The sequence below is a fragment of the Plectropomus leopardus genome, chromosome 11, assembly GCF_008729295.1.
Source record: "Plectropomus leopardus isolate mb chromosome 11, YSFRI_Pleo_2.0, whole genome shotgun sequence".
Classification (NCBI taxonomy): Eukaryota; Metazoa; Chordata; class Actinopteri; order Perciformes; family Serranidae; genus Plectropomus; species Plectropomus leopardus.
In genome coordinates, this window is record NC_056473.1 from 27,229,510 (window position 1) to 27,251,811 (window position 22,302).

Genomic DNA, 22,302 nt, shown 5'->3' on the forward strand with positions numbered 1-22,302 from the left:
AGTACCCTGCACTAAGTAAACCAGTGCCACAGATCAATACATGCTATTGAGTTTAATTTACAACTGATGCTGTGCCCTTCCTCTTAAAGAACCCATCACATGGACTACTCAGTTTGTGTCACAAACAGATGAAGCAGGATTTTTTCTTTGAATAGCATACATGCATAATGCATGATAGTGGTTACTTGTATGTGCTATACATACAGCACATCTGAACTAAGTGGATGCACTTTTTAACAAAGACCTGCTAACCTTAAATCTGTAGCGACCTTGTTGCCTTGTCAATACTGATGTGAATGATCTCTCTCTGATGGTGCCATATTGCTGTCTTTGTTTTCTCGTTCATGTGTGCTGTTTCTACCCAATGGGGGAAATCCAGTAGCCTCGTGGCCTAATTCAATTCCCAAGGATGGTTCTAAAATAGACACTGATCCACATACCTTTGGATACATTTAGAGTCAGAGAATTTAAAGCATAGTCACACGAATATGTTGTCTCTGTCTGGCTGATGTAAGCAGTATCGACAATGGATTCATTTTGTACAAGTATTCACTTGAGTAAAAGTACTACTACCACCCTGCAAAAATACTCTGCTACAAGTAAAAGTCCTGCGTTGAAATCTTTACTTTAGTAAAAGTAAGTATTATCAGGAAAAAGGACTTAAAAGTATTAAAAGTAAAAGTACCCAATGCAAAAAATATTTAAACACATATCCAAAAAACTCAAAATTATTTTTTAAAAGAATGAAAAAATAGTATATAATATAAAATTGTGAAATTGAATCTGTAACTGTATACAAAACTTAAAAAAACAAACAATAAAACCCAAAAGTCCAAATTATTTTTGTTAAATAGAAAAAACACACCAAAATTCATGAACAAAACTGAAAATAGAACCACCTGAAACCAAAAATCATTTAATAAACATAAAAAGACTTTAATGTTTACCTAAATAATTATAATAATTATAGTTTGCTGTGAATCAACTGATTGATTAATCAACAATTATTGCAGCTGTACCTGTATAAACTCTTTGGTAATTTAAATCATAACAAAACATCATATTTTATTAACTCTTATGTTTTTTAATGCAAAAATCTAAATTTTTTAGGTACCTAAAGCTATCAAATAAATGTGGTGAAGTAAAAAGTTCAATATTTCCTTCTAAAAAGTGGTGGAGTAAAAAAAACAAGGTTATTTGATAAGAAAACACTCAATTAAAGTACAAGTACCCAGATGTAAGGATCTGAAAAAGTTGTTGCGTGTGTTTTGGATAGATTTTTCTTCTATCCAAATACAAATCAAACTGCATCCCAAACAAATCTGCCAAACACATATTTAGCACAAAACACAGACATAAAGGCTGATCCTGCATGCCAAGAATGATGTTGGCTGTGACAGTAAATACCAGAGCCAATAATGAAGAGAGCAATTTTCACCTTGCCTCTGCACAAGCTCCTGCTTATAACAATGAGATTTAGATTCCCATAAATACAGAATGACAGACAGTGAAGGCTGTTTCAGATCATTTTGACAGTCAGTGAAGACAGGAACTTCCCGAGGGGTGTGAGTAACACGCTGTCTGATGAGGACACAGGAAAGCACCAACCCAGCCGTAACTAAAGGGACTGGAAAGGAACAATGACAGGCCAAACACATGAGCTCAGAGAGGGACATGGCCAAATTATTGCCGCCTCACACTTGCTATCCTAATTCATTGGGCAACTGGTCTCTGTTTAGACAAGTCATCCTCCGACAAGACAAAGTCAGCAGGGACTGGGGTCCAGCTGGGAATGTGGACAGTGAGGACAAGACACAGAAACAAAGCTGCACAAGCAAAGAAGAGGGTAAAAACACACCATGGCTCTCTGTCTGACTGTAGATAAAATAAAGTTATATGCTGTAAATTGAGTCCTACTAAGTATGTCTATGCAAGTATAGAAAGCCCTCTACATGACTTGACCTCTAAGCTGTAGTGATCAGGGCAAAAGGAAATATATATATATATATATATATATATATATATATATATATATATATATATTTCCATAATTTATTGAATCCCTCTTCTTAAACTTTTCATAATGGGAATCAAAACAGTGGAATCCCACATGCAGAGTGAGAAACACAAATGCTAATAAAAACTTGTTTCTTTTGTCTGACTATGGATCCATTTATATTTAAATGGTTTGTATTTGTGTATGAAGTATGGACGTCAGTATGTTTTGAATAATGCCAAAATGAATAAAAAAAAATTAATGACAAAAAATAAAAAGTAATGTCACCATAGAGAATACAACCACTTAGTGTGGCCACTCTGTAACTCTGCTTTAGTCTTTATGTAGGTTGATGGATTTATTATCATAAGATACACATAAAACTGCTTCATTTGCATACACTATCTGCAAATGTCCAAGATTAAATTACACAATAAAGATGCCAGCCAAGATTGTCAAGTACAAATACAATATTTGTATAATTACATATAAAAACAGGAGAAACATGACAAGACAACACTGTGTTTGCCTGCCTAAACGTTTTCTCTGCTTCTTATGCATCTGAAAAGAAAAAAAATCTGTTGAGCTGTGTCTTGTTTCTCAACCATGTCCCAGTTAGATTTATATGACTCTTATCAACCAGAGGCCTATTAGATTGTTAAAAAACGTTCTCAATCAAGATGGGCACAAGGTGGTGACTTTAATGCAACCCATATTAACTTGCTTTGGGCTATCTTTAGTTAGTTTTTAATGTGCTATGTTGTACTAATAAAGCAGAAAGTGACAGCATAGTCAGAATGACATTAAAATGATGCTCCGGTTCACATCTTTAGTGTTGATCTATCCAGAAATTCTGTTTTTTGTGCCAGGAACCCAGTCTTTTGCTAGATTTTAGTAAGGCCTTTCATTGCCATGGCCTCCCCTGACATGTTTATCTATGTAATACAGGCTACATCCTAAATTCTGGGTCTTGGTCTTCAACAGGGAGTGTGGAACCCCTAGGGGCTCCACAGAGTTAGTGCAGGGGGCCTCCAAATTATTGTTTGATATACAGTACAGTATATATATATATATATATATATATGTATAATTTCTTTTCTTTTCTCAAACCTAAATATATGTCTGAAAATCCACATTAACATGAATCCAATATATTTTACAAGTTTCCTCCCTCACCTAGCCTACCTGAAAGTAAATACAGGTCAAAACAGCTGAGGCTGATACAGCCTTCTGCCTGGCAACCTCCATCTTCCTGACTTAAACTGCAATTCAATTCTGCATTTTGCAAAATGGCAAGAGCCCAGGGGCCAGTTAATTAAAAAAATAATAATAAAAAATAAATAAAAATTGTAATATTTATCAAATAAAAATGAAAGAACATTTTAAAAAAGCAAAATCAAATCGCCTCTCTTTCCATTATTTTGCTCTAAATAATGTCAATATGACATCATATCTATTTTTTTTTAATTTTACAATAAATAGATGTTCTTAAAACCCCTTAACAGGCATTGTAATACCACTGTAGACTTTTTTCTATCAAATTTCTTTACTAAAAGCTCACAATTTAATTTTATACAGATGTTTTAATAAAATGCATTTTTATATTTTGATTATACTGTAGTTCTATTTTTATAATATAAAATTGACTATTTGTTTTTTCTACCATACATTTTAAACATATTTTGTTACTAGATTAATTATTATATGTATTTTTCTATATGTTTATTTTTTTTAATATTTATTCCTTTTGTTTATTGTATTAAGTTATTTTATTTAACATTGGCAATTTGCTTTTTTTATACCATAAATCCTGTACAGATTATTTTCACTTAATTCTTAACTTAACTTACTTAACTCACTTAATTAATTTTATTTATTTTGTTTGTATATTTTATAAACATTAAATTATTTTCATTTTTATTATATAACATTTGACTTATTTTTTTTTACCATTAATTTTTTTTTTTTATTAGATTCATTTTTATTTGCATCTATTTATTTCTATATGTTTGACTTTTTGACTTTTGCACTTTTTATAATGCATTATACTAGGAATATGTTTTTTTTAATAAATTGATGCATTTTATCAACATATTATACGGTCTATAATCGTGTAATTTTTTTTTGCAATGGTTGTTATTTTACAACATTTGAGGTAGTATTCAGAGGTTTAGGTAGCCTAGTTTTCCACTAAAATGTGTCCGAAATAACCCTGCCTCACTTTGATGGACCTCGTGTACGTGATGAAGGAGGCATGAGACAGTAATTAAATAGTGGCCGGTCAGACTTGTTTTAGTTGCTTGCTTTCGGAGCGCTTCATTTCCGGGTGAGGGCAGCAGAACAGCTTAGCCAACTGAAGACACATCATGCGATGAAGAAGACGGAAAGGAAGCCTGGAGAGGTATTGTGAGGACATATAGTCAGTAAATAACGCATCGGGACATACTGTGTTACAGAGGATATGTTTCCAGTCAGCTAATTTTACCCTACAGGCAATGATGTGCTTCGGAGGAGCCCTGAGCTACCTTTTCATTAGCTATTGCATCACTGACACACACTGAACAGGCTAGAAGACATATGTAAGTGAGACTAAAGTTTATCGACATTAAACCGGTTTGACGTGGAGTTACGTTAGTTAGCTCTCTAAGCTAAGGTGAGTTCCTCTGCATTGTGTTTTTAACATTATCTCAGGAAACGGGCTGACGGTTGATTAACGTTACATCATTTATGTGAAAACACACAAGCTAACCTTATGTTTGTTTGTGACAATGCTAACGTTAATGGTAGGGAGTTTATAGGTAGCTGATGGTTAATTCTCCAGCATAATTTCAGTCTTATTTCACAGTTTGTGTTAGCAGGAACACAAGAGACTCAAATATTCATTTAGATACCGACAGAAAGTGTTTTGTTTATTTCTTAAAATATATATAATAGGGCCACTTTAACTCATAAGCATTGCCTGGTCTGTGCCTCATCAGAATCACTTTATTGATAAATTGTTCGTTACAGTCGCTTTGATATTTAGCATAGAGAACTACAGAAAGTAGAAATAAGTACTAGCACAAAGTATGCACAAATATAAAATAGAAATACAGAAGAAATAAGTAACAATTGGCATTAGTATGTGGATATTTAAAATTATTAATAACGTATAATGTGCTGTGTGTAAACTGTAAAAATGTAAACACAGTAACAATTAGTAACAATTAGCATGACTGTAAATATAAAAATGTATATGTATATATATGTGTATATTATTAATATGTGTAATGTGCTAAGTGTGTAAAGTGTGTAAAAATATAAATACAGTATTAATAAGTAACAATAAGCTCTATTATGTGAATACTTAAATTATAAAAAAATGTATTATGTATTGAATGTATAAAGTGTGTAAAAATATAAAATATAGATACAGTAATAATAGGCAACAATTAGCACTAGCATGGGAATATTTAAAATGATAAAAATCAATTTTGTGCTGGCTGTGTAAAGTGTGTAAAAATATAAAATAGAATCATGGTAAGTATATCTAGTATATGAATATTCAAAATTATTAAAATGTATAATTTACTTAATGTGTAAAGATATTAAACTAGTATGTTCCTTATGCTACATTACAATGTATAAAACTAGTATGTAAAAGTAGAAGTATAAAATGTGTATGATGCTTCAATATACAATAGTTATGTACATCAGCAAGAAGAACAATAAGAATACATACAATATGTGTAACATGTTAAATCTGATTAGTTGCACAGAGGATTGCTGTAGTTGAATTATCACACCAATTATTGCAGTTAAGACAGTGTATAAAGGAATATTGCACCTTAAATATTGCACAGTTGTAATATGAAATGAAATATGAAGTATGAAATAAATTATAAAATTATAATTTAAGATGGGGGAATTAAGTCCAAGTGTCAGTCTATTGGCTCAGAGTGTTAGACACTCGGTTTAAGGAGTTATACAGTACGTTGTCAGTCAGTCATTTTCTGTAACCGCTTGTCCTCGTAAGGGTCGCGGGGGGGTGGGGTGGGGGGTGGGGGGGGGGTGGCTGGAGCCAATCCCAGCTGTCATTTGGCAGAAGGCGGGGTACACCCTGGACAGTTCGCCAGACTATCGCAGGGCCGACACATAGACAGACAACCATACACGCTCACAGTCACACCTAAGGGCAATTTAGAGTCACCAATCAACCTGAGCAGCATGTCTTTGGACTGTGGGAGCAATACAGTGCATTGTGTGTTTTATATATGAGCAAACTGTTGGTGATGTTAGTAGCTTTCTCATTCTAATTTTATGTCTCTTTGTCCCCTTGTGTCCTCTTTTTTGCAGACCGTTGTCACATTTCATTGAATGGGAAGCCTGACAGCAGCTGCTATGTTGGGCAGGACGGTCCTGAGCAGAGGCGTCACTGCCCAGCGCTTAGTAAGAACGTCACTTTCTATGTGAACGAATTAGCACCTCCAGTCTCAGGATGTCAGACCAAAGTTCTGGAAGACCATAAACCCCTCATGCTGATGCTGCCGTGGCTGGGTGCGCGTCCTCAAGCCCTGGTGAAATATTGTGAGATCTACTTTCGCACCGGCTTTGATGTGCTTGTAATAGAGAGTGAGGTGAGATAAGCACAACAGAGATATGACTACAACAAAAACATGATTTTGAACATAGTTCCTTTTATCACAGCCACATAAATTGGTTATGTTAAAATTAACCTTCAACTTCATGGTTACTTTTGTCCTTGAAATGTTAACATCGTAGCTTTGAATGCTCTTTCACCAAGTTAGCTATTAGCATTAGCCATATTCTTAGATAAAGGGGACTACTGTTTTGAATATGCATAATATTTGGCATTATACACAGGAATACAGATGCTTATCATCCATGCATAATGGTTTGTCTCTTGCCTTTCCAACACCTAAGTAAAAAAGTACCATTAAATGCCCATTTATGTGTATCCAAGATAAACGGTTAACAATTACCTTAAGAGATGTGTACGTTAAGCAAGAGTGCGGTATATGGAACACCTCTTGAGCTTAAAATGCTACTTTTTCTGTGATACTCAGTTTTTATTGCTCAGATCTTATCTTTCAGTCATGATTGTTTACACTAATGTTTATATGTCGCCCATATCCACCCAGTGTGAACAGTCATCTGACCTGAAACAACCCCATGCACACACTTACAACAACAAATAAGGTGTATGCGTGCAGCGGTGCAAAGGTTCATTTCAAAGATTCTGTGGATGTTGTAAAGCAGTCCGGACCTTAAATATGGTCACATGGCTATGCGATGCATTCAGGTTTGCATCCATGTCTTCCTCTGGTACATGTGGAAGTAATGTGCTGAAATAAGTGTGCCAACAAAGGAAGGTAAGCAGAGGGGTGCTAGCTTGTAAAGGTGCGTGTAAAGGCCGTGACACACCAAGCTGACGTCCAAGAATTAGCAGTGAAAAAAAGCTCCCTGCTGCGTTGCCTCATTTCGCCGTGTCTCGGCCAAAACTAAAAAATATATAATAATATCAATATAATAATAATAATAATAATAATAATAATAATAATAATAATAATAATAATAGATTTTATTTGTAGTGCACTTACAATTTTGAAAAAATATCAAAGCAAATAAAGCAACCAGCTAAAAAAAATACTCAAAACTCACAAGTTCTGATAAAAAGGAATGTTTTAAGTCATTTTTTATTAAACTCAACAGTCACATGCTTAACTTACAGCCAACCAGCATGTCTGTTCTGCACCAGTGTGAGAGGAGATTCCCCTCCATACCAGCAGACGATGGTCATCTTTAACAGTTTTTTAAAACGGGAAACCGAAGAAAGCCAGTTAGCACAATAACACCGCAACCCAATACTGAAAAGAACAAAGCAGATTTACTGCGGACCAGTGAACAACAGCACAAACCACCAGGAAACGTTGCTGTTAAGAGCTCAGTGGCAGAAGAAAAATAATCTTAGTGTGTATAACAAGTTTGTTTCGACCTCACTCCTTCTGAGTTTCAGCTCTTTGTTTACAGTATTCACTTCCATTTCTCTTTTTGTGCGCTGAGCTGAAAGGCCAATCAGAGTGATTTCATTCACTGGCAGACTCCATGGCCCCCACCGCGGATTCAACATGCTGAATCAGCAGAAAGAAAGCTGACGAGGACCAACGGCGGTGACAAGGACTGTGGCCGCTCAAGCCGACAGCTGACTGTTGACTTGGTGTGTCACAGCCTTTAGCACTGCAGATTTCAATTTTCTCTCAAACTTTTAAGAAAAAAATAAGTGAGAGCTGAGTTGAGGAAAACTGTGGGATCACTTTAACTCTGGATCAGTTTTGGCAAAGTTTTAATTTTTATCAACAGTCTTTAGATGGAGTCACATTGGCCCCTTAAACTCTGCTGGTCTCGTCAGTGGTTTGGTCATTACACATTTTTGCAAGAAAACATTGTTTCAGCCCACAGATTTTATTTTATATTGTAGTGGACGTTCTAAAATTTCTTAAGACAAAGGTCCAAAGATAAAACGATAATTAAATCAAAACCTACAGAGGTTAAGCCAAACTTTCAAAAGCCAGCTGATGTTTTACCTGGTTTTGTTTTTCTTTCTGTTTGTTTTACACAAGGTGCAAGAGTTCCTGTGGCCTCGTTGGGGTCTGGATCATGGAAAGAGGTTGCTCGACCTGCTCCATAGTGAGCCCTTTGTGTCCCGCCCACTGTTTGTCCATGCCTTCTCTATCGGTGGCTACACATTTGCTAATCTGCTGATACATGTGTCCCAGGACACACAGAGATATCAGGCGCTCACACAGAGGATCAGAGGCCAAGTCTATGATAGCCTGGTGGTGGGCTCTGTGGAGCAGATGTCCACAGGTCAGTTTGTATCAATCAATCAATCAATCAATCAATCAATCAATCAATGAAACAATCTCATTCATCAGTGCAGTTTTATAAGTATCCTTAATGCCCAGTCAAATAAATGAAGTGTGTTTGTTTCCTCCTCTCTGCCCAGGTCTAGCTAAGACTGTATTGCCACGTTGGGAGACCCTGATAAAACATGTGAGCCTGTTCTACTTTAACATCTTCAAACGGCAGACAGTGGACTACTTTAACAAAGGCATTGACGTGTTTTGGAACAGTCCCATCACTGCTCCCGCGCTCTTCTTTTTTTGCGAGAATGATTTGTTGAGCAACCCACGAGTGATGGAGGAAGTGATTGATCATTGGCTGAAACGCGGGGTGGAAGTCACAACAAAGAAATGGGAGGATTCAACACATGCAGGTCACATAAAGAGGCACCCAGAGGAGTACCTGAGCACCCTAAACATGTTCCTCCACTCTCTCCATTTTGCCCCGCTGAAGGCTAAAATGTAAGACCAAAAAACAGTCCTATTAACTTGACTTTGCTTGTTTTCTGTTTTTCTGTAAAATGTTTGTTAGACTATAATGTGTTACTACAGCACTGAGGATTAACTAAGAAAAAGAAACTTTAGGAAGACTGGTAGAGGACGATGGGATCCCTCTTCCAGCACGGACAGGCGTGCAATAGATGTCGTAAATAACAAATGAAATACTGCACGGCAAAAAGACAAGAGAGGGGAGAGGAGAGGGGGAGAGAGGGGGAGAGAGGCACAGCAATAATAGAAACAGGTGCATTAAATTATTACATGCACTCTATGATGATGTTGAGGGTGATGATAAAAGTCTCATGCGTATATTGATAAGGAGGTCTCCAAAGGCAAGATCACGGCATTGGCACAACCAGGACCAGACCACGATTCAGTAACCTCACGAATTGTGGCTTCGAAGATGTTATGTTTTAAAGTTGTACAGTTACATTTCTCACGTTGGCACTTTGACTGTGAACACAGGGAGATTACGCCTGCCATGATGGCTGAGAAAGGTGGAGGAGTTTTGTTCACTGAGAGAGCCAACAACAAAAGTCAGTGGCGAGATTAATGGTTCCTGCTTTTGAATATAATAATAATAATAGTGGATTTATATTGTGAAGGAAAAGTAGAAGTTGTTTCCAGAAGCCGTTGTGCATTGTACTGTTTTTCTACTTCCTTTAAGCCAAAACATAACGTCATTGCTGTCATAACCTTTTATATTTACACAAGCAACTCCAGGGACTTGATATTTGATGGTCCACAACTGTAAAGAAGAATGTTTCTTTTTATTTGTTTGTTGACAATGCTTTATGAAATTCCATATAGCACCGTCCCTGTAGTTCATATTGCCTCTTGAGACAGAGATGGCGTAATGAGCCTCAGTGATAACCTGTATAAGTCATGGTGCTCTCACAAACTACCAAAGCAGCGAGTAACAAGTTTGTCTTGTTTTAACGTTTTACAAATGAATGAAATGTCTGTTGAAGGTTGCCTTATTACTTGATATAACTAACTTTTTTTATGTTTCTGGTTTGTACATTAAAAAATACATTCTTTGAACGTTTTCTTTTTCAGTTCTTTTGTAGTTATTGCATAACATTTGTCCTCCTACTTTGTGCTTTTTCCTCAACAACCTCATTTGTTTTCATGGTTTACGATAGTTTGAGATAAAACTTTATTGACAAGGGAAATCGCTGGAGAGCAGTTACAATTTAAAGTGGAAATAGTGTAGATCAGACGAGTGCAAAGATGTAAAAGACTAAAATAACATAACAGTGCAAAATAGATTTTTTTAAAAACTGGATACCAGTAAGGAGTAATACTAATGAATACATGGACGACAAAGATTAAGATTACACTATTGATCCCACTCTGGGGGAGTTCACACATTACAGCAGCTCAAGAGTCAGAAGCAAGAGAAAAGCAAAAAAAAAAACCAAAAATAAAAAAAGTGATTTATTAAAAGGTATAAAATGATAAAATGATTAAAAAATACACATTAAATAAAATGACACAAAATCCATCAATATCTTTCACTTATGCAGATACCGTATGTCTATGATTGGTAGCTGCACAGGATAACTGAAATACACAGTGTTGTATTTTTACTGTAAAGATATAGAAATATAGCGTGTAAATATTATTACACAGTAAATGGTAACTTATTGCACAGGCATATTTCATCATTGTTTAGTCATTGCTTACATGTCTAATCTGTTACAGTGCAATTTTCCTTTATGTGAAAATACTAAGTACTCTACTACCACTCTGTACATGCAGTGGCTGAATGTAATGTAAAAGTACATTTACTCAAGTACTGTAGTTGACTTTCAATTTGATGTATTTGTACATGAGTATTATATATTTTCATGTTACTTTATGCTTTTACTCATATCCATTACAGAGGGAAATACCATACATTTTAATTCACTGCATTTATCTGACAGCTTTTGTTACTTTACAAATAAAGATTATTTTTCACTAAAACATAAGAAGTGTCTGGAAAATATGTTTGTTATAAATGAAAAAATTACTAAATTGTTTATACAGTTGAAAATATTAATTGATTAATTGATCCGTTGATTCACAGAAAATGAATTGCCTACTATTTTGAAAAACATTTTAAGGCTGTCTGTTTTTAATTTTTTTAAATAATTTTGAGTTGGCTGTTATTTTGTTTATATTTTTAAGGGTTGGGTTTTAAAAAAAAAAGTTTTTCTTTTCTTTTTTAGATTATTTTTGGGTGTTTTTTAAATATTAATAATATATATAATATTTATGTTTTGTTTTTATATTGGATGTTTGGGGTGTTTTCTATTTTTTGTGTGCTTTGGGATTTTTTTTTTATAATTTTGACTTTTGTGTGTTTTCTCTATTTTAATGTTTTGTCTATGTTTAATGCAGTTTGAGAGGGTTTTTTTGCATTGCATTTTTTGTAAGGATTTTTCTGCATTGGGTACTTTTTTTTCTAATCCTTTGAGTACATTTCACTGATTATATTTACTTTTACTCAAGTACCATTTTAAATGCAGGACTTCTACATTTTAAATTAGTATTTGCACAGTGTGGTAGTAATACTTTTACTGGAGTACAGTATTTGAGTACCTCTTCCACCACTGTCTGCATGCATACATATAGATTTATAATAGATCCATGATGCATACATGCATAAAACCTCCAAGACGGTAGGCGGCGACACTGATCAGCCTTTTTTTTTTTTTTGCAAGTTAACGCGAGAAGTGTAACCTCCACGCGATTTTCATTTAGCATCCAACATGGCTGCCCGCGTATGTAAACATGCGACCTAAACTAGAAGCTAGTGGCGTTCAAATTTAACAGTTCAGTAGTATGTATACACGTCGCTCATTCGTGTGATATCGAATAATTTGATATAAACAGCATATGCGGGATTGTTAACAAAGTAGACATCAATTTGTAAGTTAATATCGAGCCAGAAAAGCTATCGTTGGCGAGCTAACGGCTAACGTTAGCCAGGCAGCGCAGAGCCATGCCAGCGCAGACCATATTCGTGGGCTCTTTACCAGCTTCAGCTTCAAATGATCGACTAACGGAAATATTCTCTGAAATTGGTCCAATAAAGCAATGCTTCGTGGTCAGAGAGAAAGGTGATGTTTTTACTGTCGTGATTTCTTTTATTGTTTTTATTTTTTCACAAAATAACGACAAAATTGCTCAAACTGGATCCTCCAGCCTGAAGTTTGGACCTGAAGATGTGGAGATACTATAGTCTTGTAGTCGCAGTACAATTAAAACATAAATGCAAACATTAATAACATGTTCTTATTTGCTAAACAGGCACAGAAAAATGTCGGGGTTTTGGCTATGTCACATACTCCATGCAGGAAGATGCAGACCGAGCCATAAAAGAAATAAAAGAATACGACGGACACAGGCTTTCTATATCAGTGGCAAAGAGGAAAGTAAAAGACAAAAGGAAAACAGGTGTGTGTGTGTGTGTGTGTGAAGACATGTCCCAAACCCACCAATTCTGAGAAGCTTCACTGTCACACTGCCTCGTGTACCTGATAACCTCGTTCGTGTATTTTACTTAGCACCTAAAAAAACAGCGGCAGCACCTGAAGAGCCAGCTGCAGAATCAGAGGAAAATCCACAGAAACCCAAAGGCTTCAGGAAAACCCTCCTGAAGGCCAGACTCATCATAAGGAACCTCAGCTTTAAGGTACTGTGTGCTACATGTGAAATGCAGCAACTGACGAGCACACTTTTATTCACTCTCTTAACTTGAATTACATATCTGCTGTTAAAATGGTACTTGTACTCCTCCTATTGTATTTTGTATTTTGTAATTTTCATTTTATTTTATTATTTTTTGTTTGCTTGCTTTGGTTTGTTTTGTTTTTTTCAAGGGGTCAACCGATATTTGTTTTATCAGGGCCAATACGGATTATTAGTACTTAATGAGACCAATAACAGATATGACACAGATATGCATTTACAATAAAAATGAAAATACCTGCAGAAACTTAGAATTTGGAATATAGCAAACTCAAGTGAAAAAATAAATAAATAAATAAAAATAGCTCCCTGAGGTTTTTCAAAGTAAAAATTCCTCCCATGCTGATACTGATTAATTAACTTTATTGGCAATCATTAAATTATAACACAGATACAGATAGTTGGCATCATGCCAAAATAGCCAGGCTGATAATCTGTTGACCCCTTTTTTGCAGTTCAGGTTGAAATCCTGATAGAGGAAAAAAATATGAAATTATTCAAATGCAGGCACAATCTTACATATAAAATGGGATCAAAGATATTTTTCTACAATTATAAAAATGATAATAACACTTAAAAGATTTTTAACCTGTACTGTATCTATCTTTATGTATTTTTATTTATCATTACACATACATTATTTGCTATTCTCATGTACCACTGGGTGACACACTTATTCATGCAATTTTTATTTAAAAAAGAAATGTCATCAGTACTTAAGATACATTAAATTATATGATGACAAAAAAAGGTTTTTAAAAAAGTGTTTTTTGTCGCTTGACCTGTAACATATGACGTATGTAACATGTTTTGTGTGGCAGTGTTCAGAAGATGATCTCAAGCAAGTTTTCTCCAAGTTTGGAACAGTTCTTGAGTCCAAAATTCCCCTCAAACCTGGTAAAAGAAGGTTTTAATTCTCACTGGATGGACAAATAAGTCAGACAACACTTGAGTAAATTGATTTGTTAGATTCTCATATTTTGTTCTTGTTGTTCTTTGTATAGATGGGAAGATGCGAGGATTTGCCTTTGTGCTTTTTAAAAATGTCTCTGAAGCAGCGAAGGCGCTTAATTCTATGAATTTGAAGGAGATTAAAGGTTAGTGAGTAAGACACATTGCTGTTTTGTGAGAAACGCTGTTCAGCGTTGACTTGTAGATTTGGGGAATTAACAATTTTTTCGAGTTTCTATTATCAGACTTTTTTAAAAAAAAATTTCATTATTATTTCCTTCACAGGTCGGCAGGTAGCAATTGACTGGGCTGTGCCTAAGGACAAGTTCATCGCTACACAGCAGTCCTCAAGTACAGGTAATATTCTCTGTTTTTCATCTGCGAGGTTAAACCACTATTAATAATAATAATGATAAAGTAATATTTGTTGTATTATTATGCACTACACATTAAAGATATAAAAAAAGGTTGCATCTCCCAATAGTCACTCTAAGATATGTCTGCATCAAAATAAAGACAGTGATTATTTACATGATTTTGTTCACTGAATAGGAAATAACAATACAGAAAAGGCGGCTGCAAAACAGCCTGAAGCAGAGAGTGACACAGAAGACGAGGACGAAGAAGAGCCACGAGCAGCAGCTGGGAAGAAAAAGTGTGAAACCAAAAAATGGATATCTGTGTTAATACACTACCAGCTGCTAAAAACTGGTCAGTTTAAATGGTTAATTTTCATTTTTCCACAGAGCCATTTCAAAACCAGCCGTGCAGCACGTGGAAGAATCCCAGTCAGATGATGAAGATGATAGCGAGGAACAAAGCAGTCAGGAGGAAGAGGAGGAAGAGGAGGATGATGATGATGATGAAGATGAAAAAGAGGATGATGATGTGTCCCAAGAGGCAGAAGACGAAGATGACGATGATAAGAGTAGCCTTGATTCAAATGATGATCAAGATGAGAGCGAGGATGATGAGGAAGATGAGGAGGATGAGGACGAAGACGATGAATCAGGTATCACTTCTCTGCTTATGTTTTCGTGTATTTGGGGATGTCCTGATATGATCTCAGAGGTTCATTCACGCTGCAGCTGAGCCCTACAGTTTATTCAGGTAGCTCAGGTAAAGGCTGCATGGAAGCAACAAACACTGGAGGAATAGAGGAGAAACAAAAAAAATGTAACAATTTGGATTGATTTTAATAATTGTAAACCGCTTAAAGTGTGCAGAGTTACATTATCTACAAAAATAAAACTATCGGATCGGAACTTGGTGTTGGCACATAATCAATATTTAAATGACTCAGCAAAAAAACCCCCAAAAAAAACATGATCACTGCATGTAATATAAATAAAAATTGTTATTAAAGGATTTAAACCATTTTTTTTTGCTTTTTTTCCCCCTAGCTAAAAAGAAAACCCCCAAGAAACTTCTGCCTTCAGATGTCAACGAGGGCAGAACACTTTTCATCAGGTTTGCAATTCCTCATGTGACTTCATTTTAAACAAACTTTTATTCATCTTTTTCTACTCCATTTTTTTCTCATCCTAAGATCATCCATACAGTCATACCTGCTTATCAACTCGTCAACACCCCTGTTGTCTCACTCCTGGCTGATTTAGGAACCTGTCCTTTGACACGGATGAAGAGGGTCTTGAGGAAGTTCTCCTTAAGTACGGAGAGCTTAATTACATAAAGATTGTTCTCCACCAAGACACAGGACATTCAAAAGGTCAGCCAGTGGTGCTTGAATGAAACACTCTTCACTCTGTTGTTTAAAGAAACAGTTTGATTGACTTATTTTGGGTTTGTTGTGTCACCAGGTTGTGCATTTGCTCAGTTTAAGACTAAAGAGGCTGCAGACAAATGCATGGCTGCAGCACAGGATGAGGCAGAGGTAATACATTCTGAATAATCACCTGTAAATATTCCCTTTGTCTGCATTTTTTATGTCATGGAACTATCTATTGTATTTATTTATTTATTTATTTATTTATTTATTTACTCCTCTTTTTAAAATTGTATGTACCTCTATTTTTTATTCGATTTGTATTTTTTGTACAGTACAATGATCATTTATCTATTATATGTTATTTTATTTGACCTTTCATGCATGCAACTTGTACTCTTGTACTGCAGCAAAACTTGAATTTCCCTTCTGGGGATCAATAAAGGATTATCTTATCTAATCTAATCTTATCTTTTTGTGTTAATGAGTTGATGCAGCTACCTTTGTTGTAACATTGTTTTGTGTTTTTGTTTGTTTTTTATGCAGAATGGTGGTATCCGTGTAGATGGCAGAAAGCTGTTGATTGTGGCAGCGGTGACCCGAGAGGATGCTGCCAAGCTGAAAGTGAAGACTGTGAAAGTAGAAACAGGCACCAGGAACCTGTACCTGGCCAGAGAGGGATGTGAGTAAACCCATTTCATGCTTTTCTTCTTCTTTGCCACAGATCTGGTCTCTTACTCAGCGCTACTAGCTTTCCCTGTCACCTTACACAGACATACTTGATTCACAGTCCCCCTCCACTCATAAATGTGTTTTTCTTATGTCCCCTGAAGTGAATGACCTCGACTATGCTGACTTATGTCTGTGCAGTTTGTTACTGGAGAGGTGTTCTCACATTCTTCCACTAAAAGGGGCGATGTCTGTCCACTTCTGTAAAAATGCTATATTCAAACGTACGCCAAGCAAGCCAAAAAGGCACTAATACAAAAGCCAATAGCTGTCTAAAATGGGAAAGATATCAATGGGGGACATTGACACAGCAAAGACAAAGACACCCCCAGTGCAGTGCGGACTAGCATAGTGAAAGTTTTGACAGCAAACGTGGTAGAGTGTGCAGTTTTTGGATGTAAACCAGATTCTGCAGTTTCTTTTCCCTATCTATCTAAAATCCCATCATAGCAGAAATATTGTATGTTTCACAATAGGGGTGTGCCATGTCATATCGTTTACAATAATACTGGTACAATTTTCAATGTGATAAAGTAAAAAGCTCCAAGTGATGATTTGAATCTCTGACTTTCAAAGGGCAGGCCTAGACTTTAACAGTATGAAAACTGTTACCGAGGTTAGCGGTAACTTATCAAAGCCGCATCTGTCTTGTTAGGTCCTTATTAAAGCATTGGCATAAGTTTATTCACACTTACTCAAAATCTATTCTTATACTTCATGACTTTCTCCTCTGACCTCCACACCCAGTGATCCGTGCTGGAACCAAGGCCGCAGAGGGCGTGCCTGAAGCAGACATGATCAAAAGAACCAGAGTGAGTTCATTTTTCATCAGTCATTTAAGACGTTTCTACTCTGAGGATCATTTTCAGTACATAATCGTTTATGTTACGTGCATCATGTCTGAACCGACTCATGTGTTGACGCGTATACTTGATGTTGTCTGTTTCCCCTAGTTTGAAGAGATTAAGAGAGCCAAGCTTCGGGCCATAAATGTGTTTGTGTCAAAGACTCGTCTGTGTGTCCACAACCTGCCCAAGTCAGTGGACAATAAAAAACTCAAAGGTCTTTGCCTCCAAGCAGTAAAAGGAAGCAAGAAAGTACGCATCACAGAGGTGAGGAACAGTATGGCACACTGGTAGACATTTTATTAACCATAGCAGAGTTATTTTAGCAGTTATCATTTAAATGCATCCTTGTAAAAATAGTTTTACAGTAGTATTTATGAATGTAAGGCTGCCATAAAATGCATTGTGTCTATGTGCCCAGTAGGGGGTGTTGTTGTCATTTTTATTCATGGTGTGTATGTGTGTGTACCTCCTATTTCTCCTTTAGTGTCGGGTGATGTATGACAAGAAGCCAGAGAAGGGTCAGGTGATGGGACAATCATTAGGTTATGGCTTTGTCCAGTTCCAGGACCATGAACATGCTCTCAGCACACTTCGTTACCTGAACAACAACCCTGACGTCTTCGGCCCACACAAGGTATGTTTTTGCAACGGAGAACTCGAGGGCTGAAATCATTATCAGTGGGTTTTAAGGAGTTTTGTTTTTGCATTCTTGCCACTTTAGATTTACTTTAAAGGTGCATTATGTAAGATCTGGAAATAATTTTAATTAAAAGATAAAATTAAATACAATTTAAAAGGATGTCCCTTCTGTAATAATACATCCTGGCCTGAGAGGCGACAGTGAGTCACTGTAGCCTCATGTGTGCAGAAGGAGAGGATGAAGAAGTTGAGCTGGCCGGTGTTGTATTGAAGTGTGTTGCCCTGTCAAATAGTGTTTTCATACTGTTGATGTGTTCGCCCCCGTTGGTGGTCAGGGTTAGGGCTGAGGGTTTGGGATCAGGTTTAAGTTGAGAGGAAACACATACTGTCAGGGAAACGGTCCTTGACATAACACCAGAGTCAAAGGATACAGTGTAGAAGTTAGAGTCTCAGAGAATAAGTTTGTGTGAAAGGAACACAGCGATGGCAGAAGCACCAGGAGCAAGATCATTATCCCCATCACAAGCAGCTCTCTAAGACAAAGCGATGTTCTGCGGCAAAGAAAAGAAGCGATGTAAGAAGGAGCAAAACCAGAGTAAATATTGGTGTGGCTTTCCAACACTGGAGACAGCTCCTGGAGAGTAAAAAAGGTGCAGTTTGATGCTGAACTCACAATGTTTCTCTTAGCCTGGTAAGTCTAAGAGAAAAATTTAATGTTGGCTTCAATTCAGTGTTATTTATAAAGCCCATTATCACAAAACCCAGTTTACCTCAGAGGGCTTTACAGGATACGACAGCCCTCTGTCCTTAGACCCTCACATCGCCGAAGAAAAAACTCCCCCCAAAAAAACCCTGTAACCGGGTCATTATTGTAATTTAACAATAAAATTACAATAATGACAAAAAGGAAGAGAAAGAGAGAGGGAGAAGAAGCACAGCCATAATGGTAACAATAACATGTCATAGAACAATAGTGATACGTGTAAAATAACTAAATGCACTCCGGTGATGTTACGTGCAAATATTGTGGCTGTTGATAAGAGTCCCATGCGATAGTGGGCGCATGACGCATAATAATGGTAGCAGAAGGTCGCATATCTTTTGTGTAACTAATGACAACACAAACCATCGGCCTACAGTTTGAGCTAAAGTTTTCAAACGGCGTGATGTGATTGTTGTCTTGTTACTGCGGCGTTGCTAAAACTGAGCTAAATATCCTGTGAAGTAAACTATACACTTAACGCCACGCATGAATATCATAAGAAAGCAGCCTTATTTTGACTGGCTGTGTTTTGCTCTGCTGTCAGTTATGAGTTGCCTTTATTTATGACTGATGGCTGTAAATTGCGGTTGTATGGACACAGTAGTAGACCGACATTTAAAGGGTGAAATACTGTCCCCCCTATTCGGTTAGACTGGGTGGCTGGAACTTCCAAATAGCTCCCTTAAGACTTCACATTGCGGTGATTATTTTGTTTGGCACACAGGATTATATAGCAAACATTTACCTTTTTCTGGTACAAAAACAACTTGTGTTTTTTATTGTATGTCATCCTGCAGAGACCTATTGTTGAGTTCTCTCTGGAGGATTCGAGGAAACTCAAAATAAAAGAAGTGAGACAGCAAAAAAACAAGGTGTGTTTGGACTCATTTGAGTAATAGTTACATCTTAAAATTAAAAACAAAGCTCTTTTTTAAATGGAAAGTTACCCTGTGTGGATGTCTTTGCAGGAGTTTTTCCGAAATCGGCTTTCTAAAGGAGGAGCGAACCCTGGAGGACCCTGGAAAGGTGGGAATAAAGCAAAGTCCTCATCAGAGTCGTCAGGAAATGAGAGAGGTATGAAGACATTATTTCTGTATTGGTGTCCCACTCACCCTTTTCCAGTTGAATGAGCATACTAAAGAGCTGGACATGAGGTTCGATTGTAGATGCGATCGTGTGCTGCGTTTCTCCTGACTCAGCACACTATTGCTGTGGAGAAACCATGTTATATCTGACTGGCTGTTACACTAAATTAGACTTTTTTTTTCCCTGTGGATTCTTATTTTTTTTTTCCCATTTCCCATCTCGTGTTGATTATTGTGAAATCAGTCTTAAATTTAATTCTGAGTAGCACTGAAAAAGTCTTATGAAGTCCTAAATTCCACCTGCTGTAAGCTGCAGGAAACCAGTTTTAACATTTTTTTTATCTCTGCGTCCACTTTTCTGTGTATATTAGCTCCTCTTCAAAGCCAAAAGCAGGACAGACGCTTTATGGGCTTCCAAACCAACCCTGAGGTTGAGCACGTAGATTTGGAGAATGGGAAGAAACGAAAGAAAGTTCTACCCTTTCCTTCCCATCGGGGACCTAAAAACAGGTACAGAACTTATTTTAACTTTATTAGTCTCCTGACTTTAAAAAAAAGAGTCTTGAACAGTCAATGTAAAACAGTAAACTTGTGATGAAACTGGCTGTGACTCAGCTGTGAGCATCAGGCTTAAGTTACTGATCGTGAGCTTTTTCTTTGACAGAATGCGTGACAAAGGAAAGCAACAGGCTCCGCCTCCCAAGAAAGCGAGGCCTGGATTCAACAGGAATGATCGTCAGAGACAACAGATGGAAAAGCCCACACATCCCAGAAACCAGGTTCATACAGAGTCTGTTGTGTTTATATCTGTCGGTCATGTTCGCAGAACATCTTATGAGGAATAGCTGCTGAGGCACTGGTTTCCCAAAAACAGCTATGAACAGTAGCTAACAGAAAAGTTGTGGAAAAAACCCACCAGGAAATAAAACAAGTGCTTTGCAGGACAGTTTTTTTTTTTTGCATTGCTGTGTGATCAGTCAACCCCATAATCACCCTCATTTGGCATTTCCCCTTGCTGTACGTGTGGTTTTTTTTGGCAGTGTGTCTCTTCTATGCTGCTTACGGTCTGGCACCCGGTCGCTACCTTTTGATAAAGCCCCGAACTCACCTGAGTGCTGTGGGACTTCACGCCCATAAACGCCCTGAACATAGAAAATGAGAGGAAAATAAGAACAATCAAGGCAGAGGGCAGACAAATACATCTCCACACACTTCTAGTGGCTCATAAGTGATGACGGAGAGGGATTACTTCTGCATGAGTCTTTTCATTATTTGGGGGGGGGGGGGGTATCTTTCAGTAAAAGTAAAACTTAAAGAATAACATTAAAATAACTACATCCATGTGTAATATGCTATATTCAACTGTTGGTAATCTGTTGTTTTATTTATCACATGGTAGAAACTAGAACAAAATGTACATTTGTATTTATACTTTAGTGTTTAGATATATTTATTTTATATTAGTACTTATGTTAAAAATTTTATTGATTTATTCTACACTTCCTACTTCTTATAAGACTTTTGAATGGGAGCGTCTGTAACTAAAGGCAGTTTCCCCTCGGGGATCGATAAAGTATTTCTAATTCTGATTCTGATTCTGAAAAATTAAAAGTAATCTTGAATTTGATGAAATGAGACATGTTTGACAAATAATAAGCAATTTAAAGCTTGACCATCACAATCACACATCTTACTGAGGACGCCAATCAGCAGTACTGCTTACCTTTTAGGTTTTGAAACGAGTGTGTGCGTGTGTGCTTGTGTGTGCATGCTTGTGCATGCTTGTGCATGCGTGCGTGTGTGTGTGCGTGTGTGTGTGCGTGTGTGTGTGTGTGTGTGTGTGTGTGTGTGTGTGTGTGTGTGTGGTGATACTTTATCAGAGTTGTCCTGTTAACACCACCTGACTGTCCTTTATTTGTGTTGTTTTCCAGAAGATTAAAACAGCAAAGAAACATTTCAAGAGAAAGGATGGGGACCGTTTTGACAGCCTGGTGGAGCAGTACAAGAAGAAACTGATGGGAAACAGTGACAGGAACATCAGCGGCAAAAGAAACAAGTGGTTTGATAGTTAATGGTGCCTGTGTGTATGTGTGTGTATGTTTGTGAGTGTGAGAGAGAACATGTTCTTGAATTTGACGTCATTAAGGCTACCACAGCAGAAGTGCTCCACATTAGACATCCTGAGGCTTATAAATAAGTACTTTGGTTCCCATGAATTAATTTTGTTTTATAACTATACAGTATTTGATGTCCATGTGTGAAACTTTACTGTCACCTAACTTCATTTATATCGTTCCTGCATATCTGATATTCATGTTTATGGTTTGTTTTTTTACTACTAAAACAAACAGAATAATGTCAGGATATTTTTTTTAATGTGCTTGTCTTTTATGAAGAAATATATTTAAAACCCCTTAAATTTTT

At 36.6% G+C, this 22,302-nt stretch overlaps 2 protein-coding genes across 2 annotated transcripts; both read left to right on the forward strand.

Moving 5' to 3' along the window:
• The first annotated feature begins 4,405 nt into the window (after positions 1-4,405).
• si:dkey-5i3.5 (uncharacterized protein LOC565091 homolog) lies at positions 4,406-9,579 on the forward strand. The gene is given in 5 exon segments (XM_042496420.1): positions 4,406-4,649; positions 6,332-6,419; positions 6,422-6,612; positions 8,617-8,863; positions 9,003-9,579. Coding segments are annotated over 4 exon segments (867 nt in total). The 5' UTR covers positions 4,406-4,649; positions 6,332-6,352; the 3' UTR covers positions 9,365-9,579.
• A 2,570-nt stretch (positions 9,580-12,149) lies between these two features.
• On the forward strand, positions 12,150-22,236 carry rbm28 (RNA binding motif protein 28). Its single transcript, XM_042496322.1, has 20 exons — positions 12,150-12,506; positions 12,697-12,843; positions 12,954-13,081; positions 13,959-14,034; positions 14,142-14,234; positions 14,374-14,445; positions 14,641-14,743; positions 14,835-15,100; positions 15,492-15,558; positions 15,708-15,817; positions 15,909-15,982; positions 16,361-16,496; positions 17,291-17,355; positions 17,497-17,655; positions 17,876-18,025; positions 19,591-19,665; positions 19,762-19,867; positions 20,250-20,388; positions 20,543-20,657; positions 21,810-22,236. Exons 1-20 carry the CDS (start codon positions 12,389-12,391, stop codon positions 21,948-21,950), a joined length of 2,340 nt encoding a protein of 779 aa, XP_042352256.1. The 5' UTR covers positions 12,150-12,388; the 3' UTR covers positions 21,951-22,236.
• Positions 22,237-22,302: the final 66 nt, after the last annotated feature.

Coding starts and splice junctions, on each gene's coding strand:
- rbm28 (XM_042496322.1), top strand. CDS start 12,389: ATGCCAGCGCAGACCATATTCGTGGGCTCTTTACCAGCTTCAGCTTCA. Junction 15,818..15,908: donor AGACACAGGACATTCAAAAG/GTCAGCCAGTGG, acceptor TTGTGTCACCAG/GTTGTGCATTTGCTCAGTTT. Junction 19,868..20,249: donor GTCGTCAGGAAATGAGAGAG/GTATGAAGACAT, acceptor TGTGTATATTAG/CTCCTCTTCAAAGCCAAAAG.